Genomic DNA, 10,589 nt, shown 5'->3' on the forward strand with positions numbered 1-10,589 from the left:
TTAGCACAAAATGGACACTGCTGTATAGAAAGTACTAATACAGAAATAAGCTTGGATCAGATGACTGATAAGAGATAGTTTTCTCTTTAAGATATCAAGAATTAATAATTTCCTCTTCTGCTAGACATCTAACTCCGAACATGTAATTTTGATTAAAAATTTCCATTTCTATACATGTTTCTAAAAGATGCTTATGCTTTGCCATATTGCCAGAACACAAGGGCAAAGTAACAAGCTAGTGAGAATCTAGCAATAAACTTAAAATAAACCCAGAAGGCTCCATGGTGCAGATAACTTGTTCCTGAAGCTCAAATTAAATGGGTTCTGGGCTAGGATCAATCAATAAGGGTTTTCTGATGAAGTAATACTGTGGTTCTACATTGACTTTAGACAAGTTATCTCATGGGTATTAGTATACTACTCTCTTACATATATAGGTGAATTCTATCTATTAATTTGTCATCATTTTGAAAATCAGAATGATCTACTTCTCTGAAACAACTTCAGTGCATCATTCTGGACAATTAATATAGCCCATTTTTTTTTTATTTTAGGTTTTAAATTCCATATCATATCAGTATTTTATGAAATGAGATGTAATTTACAAGCTGAATTCCTAGTGGGAAAGTAAGGTCAGTTATGCCACAAGTATTCTGATTTTAGCAATGCTTTGGAGAATTATTTGAAATAATAAAATGTAAGGGCAAGATATGTATAGAGTGGCAGAATAATGGCAGCGGAACCTCCCAGGTCACAGATCTGATATAGCAAATGCTAATTGCTAGGGTAGCAAATACTAACTTCTTTTTAAAAATGCCTTACTCATACACTTAATCATACAAAAGAACAGATTTTTACACCAAATGCAGAATAAGATTTTTAATCACCAGCACTTCACATTCTAGATTTAAAGCTCCCTCCTGCAGTTCAGTCCATACAAATACAATACCCAAGACTTGTAACTGAATTTTATTTTCCGCACACAGATTGCTTGTGCTTTTACGATGCCTCATGGTAGCCCTCAACATTTAGATGCTCATCTAGGAGGTCACAAGTCTCTGAGTGCCCAATGCCCCACATAAGTGTCTTGAGTACATCATTAACACCAAATGCCATACATGGGTAGCTGCATCAGGCCCTTCAAGTTAAAAAAAAAAAAGAAATGACACTTTATATTTCCGTCCCAGTCATCAATCTTAGTTTGTTTTCCCCCTATGCCACTAGCCTGTTTTAGAGCACAGAATGTTGTTTTCCAATCAAAAGATTTCCCTAGAAGAATTTAAAGAATTAAAAAGAAAAAAAGGTAATAGCATAACAGTAATTAATGGTTTTAATTTTATACCAGTAAGAATCAGAAAATTTGAAATTAAGGTTCTTGCTGTAATATACCTGTAACGCAGTGCAGAAGGTAAGTTTTAAATAACTTTTCTGTTTAGAATATATCCTGTTAAAAGCTCAGATGGCTCATTACAAAGTCAAAAATATGAAAATATTTATTTTTTTATTCCAAGTTACACTTGTTTTGAGAGACTCTGGGAATATAAAAGATAGGAAGCCTAGATGGAAAAGTGCTTGTTTTTTATCTGAGTCCTTGTAAAAAAAAAAAACAAATGTGGAGAAAGATTTAAGTTTATTGGTTGCTTAGTGACCATGAAAACAGTCTAAGCACCTAGGCAAATTTCCTTTGATTTGTCTTTTTATATGTGTCTTATTTCCAAAGCCATATCTTAATTCTTACTGTGCTCATCCAGTCAAGTCTATTTTCTCCAGTGGGAAACTCTGAGCATACAACTGCTATTAACAGATGGTTCCCTGACCACTTCCTTACACTAGTGGTTTTTTTACAGACCTAACAGTAATAACAGCAGTTCCTGCACAATTTTTAGAATAATAATATTGTGCTTTAATAATTATAACAGCTTTGTTTCTATAATGAAGTTTTATATTTATCATTGTCATAATTATTACCATATTATGACCTCAGCTTAACAAGGACAATATAAACATATAAATCAGTTGTATTGGTATTTCTAAAATTTGCAGTAGTAGTTTATCATTATTATTGGGCATGATTTTTTTCTGAGAAAACTCAGTATCAGCAAACTCTCCTGTCACTAGAGTCAGGCACATATATAATCATTAAGTTCAGTGAACGGGAGTAGTACTGCAATTAAGATCTACTGATAGATCTTCTAGTTTGTGCAGAAAGAGACTGCAGCTTAGGACAATGCTGCTACCGGTGTCATTACAGGTTCTAGAGACTCCAGTAGCACTGTCATCCAAAATCACTGGTGACAGTTAAGAGAAGTTTCAGAAAGTACTTTTCTTGTTTAAGGATTACAGATTTGTTTAGGCACCAATCTTCCTCTGATATTTTATAGTCTTAGCATTCTAAGGGTCATTTTTAAATGTTATGTTTTACTTTTACTGAAATTTAAGTCTAAAGTCATCATGTACTGTACTTACAGAACCACTTTTCTGTTTTTAATCCAACAACAAAGTCTGTTTTATCTTTTAAACTGTAAGTGTGAAAATTTCATCCATATTTAATGTTTCTCATAATTATATCTGTGATTACTACTATAAAGCTTTCAGCCCTTTCTGGTAACAGATTGTCTCTGATATCTATTAATTATTTTTATCACATAAAAAATAAGATAGGGCATGCTTACAGGACTCATAGCTTTACAAACAGTATAAACACAAAGCTTAACTTTGGCAACATTCCATTTTTTACATTTTAGCTTGGCAGACACAGATTTCACTAATCAAGAATTAGTAACTGAGGAGAATATCAGACAGCATCTGCTAGGGATAATTATATTCAAATCAACAGACCCAAATAACTGAGGGCATCTCTTCCATTAATTTTTAATAAATCTTGAAATAGCAGGGAAATTCCAGAATGCTAATGTACCATAAATTTTTAAAGAACAAGCAGCAAAATTGGTTAGTCTGACATCAACCAAGACAAAAGAGTGAGCTGATAAAAAATTTAATTGTTAAAGAGTAAAGAAAGTTAATATAATAAATCCAAGGAAGAAGGATTTTAGAGAAAATAATTCTCATCATAGTAATATGATTTTTATAAGATTACGGATTTGTCTAATAAAATTGCCTAGATTAGACTTTGTAAAGCAATTCAGTCACTAACATGACTGATTAAAAAGTTTGCACTGTATAATATCAATAAAACACAAGCTAAATGGGCTGAAAATTGATTAATTGATATGTCAAAAAATACTTGTGAGTGAAATGATTATCTTGAACTACCAGAATCAATGAGGGAGAAACATGTACAAAATCAAGAGTAAGGATAGAAACATAAATAACAAGAAGGACAAGGCACTCTGACAAGTTATCAGAATCATTTGGTTGCCTTGATTCTACAAAATAAAATGTGCTTTAATACAGCCAAATGCAAAGTTATATCAGTAGAATCACCGAAAGCAAATCTTGTGGCCTGTGACCTCTGGAATAAAAAGAAGATGAAAATATTATAGAATAAAAATGCTACATGAGAGTTTGAGATGAGGGGATGTAACAAGGTATCCTCTCATATTTGTCCCAGTAACATTATGGCAAGAAAAAGCCAGTGCTTTGCTAGACTGTACAGAGAAAGAAATAATGAATTAATGTTCCTTGGTGTGTGGCACTCATACAAATTATGATTAATATTACATACATGGTTTTGATCCTATTTTAATATTTAAAAAATTGAGGGAATAATAGAGAACACTGAAGAACATACTTTGCAGTAAGACCTAAAGAGCTAAATAATGTTAGTTTAATGTTAAAAAGCATATTGAAAGGTGCTTCAGTTTTTGTAAGTGGATTCACACAGAGAAAATACTAGGAATTAAGGTTCTGTGCAATCTAGCATAAAAAAGTATAACAAGAATAGGAAGCCAGCTGTTGAAGCCAGACAAATAAAGGTGATAAATTAGGAACATTTTCTTAACAGTGAAACAGTTTTTGCAGTAAACAAAAAGTTTCTATGCTTATGATTGTTCTTCTGCAAACTAGTCAAGAATAGACACACATCTAGGAGACACACTGGAGTCAGACACAAGCTATAAGGTTTCATAGAAGGGAAACAAAATGAAGTCTGATTAGATGACCCAATAGTTTCTTTAAATTCAATGTGTAGATACTGTAATATTTTACTACTGCTAATATATTGTCTTTCAGTATATTTGCCCCAAGGAACGTAGATTTCCCACTTCTGTGCTGTGTTGCTTTGCAGACACTAACAGGGATGTGCTCAGGATGGAGAGGGGCAGTTTGCTGAAGTTACCTCTTAACTAAACTACAACTTAGGAAATAGGGCGATCACTGTTTGGTTTTGGCAAAGTACTATGTATTGTGGTTATTAACTGAGTGCTGTAAATTATTAGGAGGAATCAACTGCCTGTGCTTCTCCTTCCCAGAGTTTGGAGTACTTAAATAAGCCATGTTTATATGTACATGCCACAGGCACATATCTAACAGAACAGGGAGCAACAAACTTGTCCACCCTCCCCTTTTAGCTTCTATGTCCCTTAGCGCTGGACCTACCTAAATTCCTGTTGTGGTCCAGCATGAGAGAGCCTCCAGCAGCTCAGTCACAGCTGCCAGAGGAGCTGGGAAGACAAGTGATGCTTGGCCTCTGACAACAGTAAGAAATGATCAACACACTGTGTTGAGGCATTGGCCCTTGTCTCATGATCTTTCTATTTTTCAGTGTTACAGTCGTCAACATAAATCAGTTTGAAAAAATTCAAATCAGGTAAAATTTTTTCACCTATTCTAACGGATCATTACTGGACTAAAATCAAATCTGTTTCAGTCACAGCAGTGCCTAGATACTAATTATACTACACATGTAATGGTAGCACAGGTAATGCCTTTGGAAGTCAAAGTCATAGTATTGACTGCAGTTGAACACACTCTCAGGATCTGCAAAGAAGCCCGAAACACTAAGTGTCCAAATTGCATTACAGAGCAGTTGGAGCAGCTGAATGTCAAAACCTTCATTTCTTGGAGAGTCTTCGTTTTTATGGGCTTTCTAGGCATTAGCATGAAATTTCTGCTGTTAGTATTTGTACTCTCTCTACATAAGGTTGAAGTTTTAGGAGAGTGTTATCTTGCCCTTTACAGTAAGTCCTTAATTAATGAAAATAGTGTATACCAAAGAACATCAGATAGTAAAAATAACAGCTGATGTACTTTTCACTGTAGTCCTCTCGCTTTCAAATATTTAGTTTTGCTATGGGCTGAATTTATGTAACACCTTAATTTTTGTATTTTTCACAGAAATGTAACCTGGAATAATTTAGCTATCCCAGACACCCACTGTTCCAGAGAGCTAGAAGAAGGTTACCAGTGCCCACCGGGATTTAAATGCATGGACCTTGAAGATCTGGGACTAAGCAGGCAAGAGCTGGGCTACAGTGGCTTTAATGAGATAGGTCTGTCTTACTGGTAAAATCAATTTCAGTATCCATTTAAAAATGTTTTTAAAACTAGTAGAACAGATAGTTCATGTCTGCGCTGAAAAGGCATCGAGTGCTATCAGTATTCTGCTCAAATAGGGCACGTGCCAGAAAGAGAAGCTTGCTATTTGCTTTGTAGTTATGATATATTTTTATATTGCCTGGGATCCCAGGATTTAAATAACTTTAAAACAATGTCTTCATAAGTGGCCAACTGTTGATTATCACCAGTATATGAATGTGATGACAAATTTTTGTGTTTTATTTATGATTCATTTTAGACTAAATAATTCATCCTGTTTGTCTAATTTTACTAATAATTTTCAGGAAAAAAAACCAACCAAACAAACACCTAGAATTACTTTGGTAATCATCTTGTTACTAAGAAGAGGAGTGAGAAAGAGATATAATGTATCTGTGCCAATCTTGATCCAAACTGTGTTAGTCAGAATATCACTCAGAAAAATGATTGAGAGTCAGGAAGATTTGCAATACAGGTGCAATTTGTGTTCTGTGAAAAACCCTGCAGAGTCACCAGGAGAATATGATCTCTGATAGATGCAATGTGTCATGCTATCCCCATGGGGAAATGAGTGTAGAACAAAAAATCAGGAAAGGTGGCAAGAGCATGGGCAGCTGTGGCAAGATCCACATCCCAATGGAAAATACGCAGTTACTCTGTCAAAACATTTTGGTTATCTCACATTTATTTAACAGACAAAGGTCAAACAGGAGCCTGCAGCTGTAAAGTTTTATTTCTGGGCAGGTAGGAAAGTCCCTTCAAATAATAGAGCATACCCACAGGCTGCATTCCTTCTGATGCATCTCTTTGACTTGATAAACTTTTTTTTTTTCACTTTTCCTAGTCTGGGCTTCAGACTGTTATCTTGTCCCCAGCTGAATTTGAAGGTAGTCAAAAGGTTTAATGACTGAAGGACTGCAATCCAAAATGTTTTTTTTGAGTATTGAAAGCCTTTACAGCTGAAATGACTTCAGTTGTTTCCAAGGTTGCTGAATTTACAGAATGAGCCAGAGAGTTGCAAGAAATAATTTCAGAATCCTGCTACAAGTACTCTGTGATACCAAAATAATTTCTAAACAGAAACTGCCATTTGTGTCCATTCTTTTTTTTTCTTGTAAGAAAGGGAGAAAAACCTGATTTCAACCAAGCACCATTCTGTTTCCTCTGGGAGTCAGAAGCATACCAGTTGTATGAGTACTGCTAGCTGAATAGCACTGCTCATAGTATCAAATTTTATATAATTTTTTTTCTTCAGTAGATATCAAAGTATAACCCTGTCTGATCTCTCAGTCAACCTTCAGAGTTATTGCCATGCCTGGATGAACATGGGCTGAGTTCACAGTAGAACCTAAAACCATCTGCACATGAGTTCTCAAGTTCAAGATGGTTTGGCAGGGGAACGTAAGACAGATGTATCCTCAGTGGAATTAGGCCTCAGATTGAAATCACCCTTCTTATCTTGACATGTGAAATTTTTGTGGCACTGAAGGGTGTTATTCTAGCTGCCTACCTGGTCACCCATCAAAAGCAGTTGCAATGCCTTAGACAAGCTTAAATGGGGAGATTATCTGAATGAGGCCCAGAGTGCTTAATAAAGGATGCCTGTATGTTTTTAATGATGGGGCAGGTTGCAAAGACAGGTGAAATAGTTTGTCTGTGCAAAGCTGGTTAAAAAAAACAGAACTGAAACTCTGGTCTCCTGAGTCACAGGATATGTCACATCAATATGTCTTTCTGAGTGCTGCATTTTAAAGGTCAGAGATTGCTAACAGACTTAAGAGACTTGTCATTGATAAATTGTTTTTGTCTAGAAATAGGTAATCAGGATATAACACCTTTCAGTACAGTAGCCAGAAGTTGAATTGAGTATCAATTGAAAACTAATTACTAAACTTTAAAATACTGGGTAAGACACAGGCTTTGCCACAAAATGTTAAATTCACTTCCTCAAATCAGAAGTGTTATAAAACAGGATTATAACCAGCAAGTTTATCAAAGTTTATGTATTTTATAAATATCCATTTTGTGATTCACCTTTGTATGTGTTTGACAGGTAAGTAATGAAATCTTCTCTATGCAATTATACTGTTTTATTGTATACATTCATTGATTTTTACTTGCAGATATTACGATGCAGCCTGTCCTGCTGGATCTTGATATCTATCATTTCACAAAACACAAGAGAGAGCAGTTTGGCAGCTACTGTATAATTAGTAATACTTAGTTTGCAGCATATAAGTACGAACTATGAATATTTGAATTTGATAATTTCTGTTATTTTTCTGCTCTATAAAGAAAAAAAGAAAGGATTTTTACAATTTTATTACTGGTTGAAGACCAAGTTGTCCTAATTAGATAAAAGCTTATAGAGTTTTTAATACTGAGGTCTGTGCCAATTATGTAGTTTCATGTTTGGAAAATACCTTGATTTTTGCCATACCCTGCTCCCACTTTTATAAATGGCTTTGGCTTTAAAGGGATGGAAATTGGAAGGATAATAGTGTAAGTTTTGGTACTTATTAAAAAAAAATATTTCTTTCCCAAGTTTTCTATTTTTAGTTTTGAGGAGTCCTGTTTATCTGTTTTATGTATGCTTCCATGCAAGTATGTATGTATTGCATAAGGAAGAACATAGTTATAGACTGGTGATAAATGGGGCTCAAATTCGTCTTGTCAAGATAATCTAGGCCATCCCCTTCTGATGAGAAGCAGGCTTCATAATCTTTCCAGGCAACCTATTGTGCTGATTCATTGTCTTACTCTTAGGAAGATTTTCCTAAAGTATAACCTGAATCTTTCTTCTTTATGCAATTTAAGATCATAATTTCTCACCTTATTCACTATTGGCATAGACCAAACCTTAAAAAAACCTTTTTTGCATCTTTCCTTATGCCTCCACATAGCTCTAAATGCTTCAGTCTTTTTCTATAGGGCTTGTATTTTATACCTTAAATTGTTCTTACTGTCCTTCTCTAGACCTTCTCTGGCTGATTCACTACTTCGTTGAAGTACAGTACTGTCAGAATACCCCAGTAGAGCCATTACTTCATGTGTTTTTAAGCTCTGTTACAGTTTCTACGTCCCAGTGAGATGTTTTCCATTTTCAGAACAGCATGCTGTGGGTGATTCATGTTTTTGTGATTTATTACAGCCCTTGTGTCCTGTTGAAAGAGCTGCCGTCACTGTTTCCCATCCTTTATTTGTTTACTTACTTCTTTTTAAATGTAAACCCTTACATTTGTCTCTGTTGAATAGCATACTTTCTTTTGTTTTTCCAGACTGTTTCTTCAATTTGCAAGATCGTCTCTAGTTTTAATTCTTTCCTCCTGAAGATTTTCTATGCCTTTTCGCTTACTTGTATGTGAAATTAGATGAGTGTAATTTATTTTCTATCAACCTGGTCAAGAGTGAAAAATTAATAGAAACAGACCATGATCAGACTCTGGAACCTTGTTTGATGAGTCTTACTTTTCTGAAAAAGTTTCATTAATAGCTGTTCATAAGTACACCTAAGAACTGGTTTTGCACCCATCACAGAGCAGCATCACCTAGCCATATTCCTGTACGTTGCCATGGTGAGACATTGTTAGAAGCCTTTTAAAATCAAGATGTAGACCACCAAGTGTTTCCTCTCTCTTTACAAAAACCTGCCTCCATTCTGCATTTGTACAGCAGTGACAGAATAAGATTTGTTCTCCGGTTCTCCATATGTTCTCTAGTGCCTGTACCTTTTAATATATATTAATAATATGAGATTTACACCTGATGTTTGTCATGATAATTTTTCAAACATGGGCCACATCATCATATATCTACAGCTAATGCCTGTGTTCTTCAGTGTATATATTTCTGGGTTGCATGTAGGATGAAATAAACACTAATTAGTATTGCCAACTTTATCAGTTTAATCTCTAAAGAGAATGAAGATACTAACAGCCAGGACAGTTCTATCTGGCAGTACCTCTGGAAAAGTTATAAGCAAAAATCACAAAGGTCTATCTCATAAGTGTTTGTGAAACTGAAGAATCAATGAAACAGGAACCAATTAGCTAAGGTTCCAATACCTCAGATCCCTTTCTCAGTGATGTTCTGAAATGGAAGGAAGGAATAGTAAGGAAATAACAAGATGCCCCTCTAAGTGAACTGACTTCAGCTGTTTCAGGTTCCAGGTGATGAGAAGCTACAGGAAGTGACTGACTTCTAGAAAGTTGCTGATGAACTCAGTAGAAACCCAAGTACTCTTTCTAACAGTTTGATGTAGAACTTGCCATGTTAAGTATGTGTTGTTCTTAATCAGTGTAAGCCTTAATATTAAATTACCTCCTTTATCCATCAGGATGCCTGAAAGACTTTTTGAGCACTACCTGTGGGGCTGAGTGGGAGTAAGAGAAAGTATATGAATGAAAGGCTTGTCTGGCTGTGTGGATGTGGGTGGCAAAGCTCCTTACTGTTGACTATACCTGTATGGTACTGTCAAGCCCTTTGTTTTTTCAGACTTCTTAGCTGGTTTCAATTCAGGCTTCTGTAAGGTTGATGTTTTCTCCATAATAGAACAGCCTTCAGCCTTGTTTCACACTGAGAGCATCAGGTGCATTCACAGCTGGCATGTTTCTTCTTTCTGATTTTATTTTCTTCTTTGTATTTTTCCTAGCTGTGTTTAATTGCATGGGGTATAGCTGATAGCATGACAGTATTATGAAGCATGTAGAAAAAGTTGAGCTAAATATTGAGAAAAATTGCTTTTGTTTTGTGAACAGTAATTGAACAAATTATTAGTCATGTGATTGTATTTGTTTAAGTATTTGCTTCTGATATACCTAAAAACATAAATGTAACTCTTGAATTAAATAAGAGTATGCAAATCTTGGAAATTGAAGGGCTACAACAAGTACTTCTGCCTTATGTTTAACTGTTTATCTGAATATGCATCTACTTTAAGTCACTATTTAACATGTCAGTAATTGCTATCAGGGGCACACTAAGGGTGTTGGCAGAGCTGTCTATGTGGGTGCTGTTGGAAGGGGTGCCTCATAGACACAAATGTGCCAAAATCTACACTGTCATTGGATCCTGTACAGTTTTCATCCTTTCTT

The 10,589-nt window shown here is 35.1% G+C and overlaps 1 protein-coding gene across 1 annotated transcript in view; it reads left to right on the forward strand.

The window, feature by feature from the left end:
• The window catches only part of LOC114069473 (sodium leak channel non-selective protein-like), a gene marked incomplete at its 3' end in the record, with an annotated part of 131,543 nt that overhangs the window by 31,551 nt on the left and 89,403 nt on the right, over positions 1 to 10,589 (forward strand). The window contains exon 6 of the mRNA XM_027906283.1: positions 5,296 to 5,450. Within this exon, the coding sequence (XP_027762084.1) occupies positions 5,296 to 5,450 (155 nt within the window). The remainder of the gene's footprint in view (positions 1 to 5,295; positions 5,451 to 10,589) is intronic.

The sequence above is a fragment of the Empidonax traillii genome, unplaced genomic scaffold (assembly GCF_003031625.1).
Source record: "Empidonax traillii isolate 1590-97213 ecotype Southwest subspecies unplaced genomic scaffold, ASM303162v1 scaffold1269:size140229, whole genome shotgun sequence".
NCBI classification, from domain to species: Eukaryota; Metazoa; Chordata; class Aves; order Passeriformes; family Tyrannidae; genus Empidonax; species Empidonax traillii.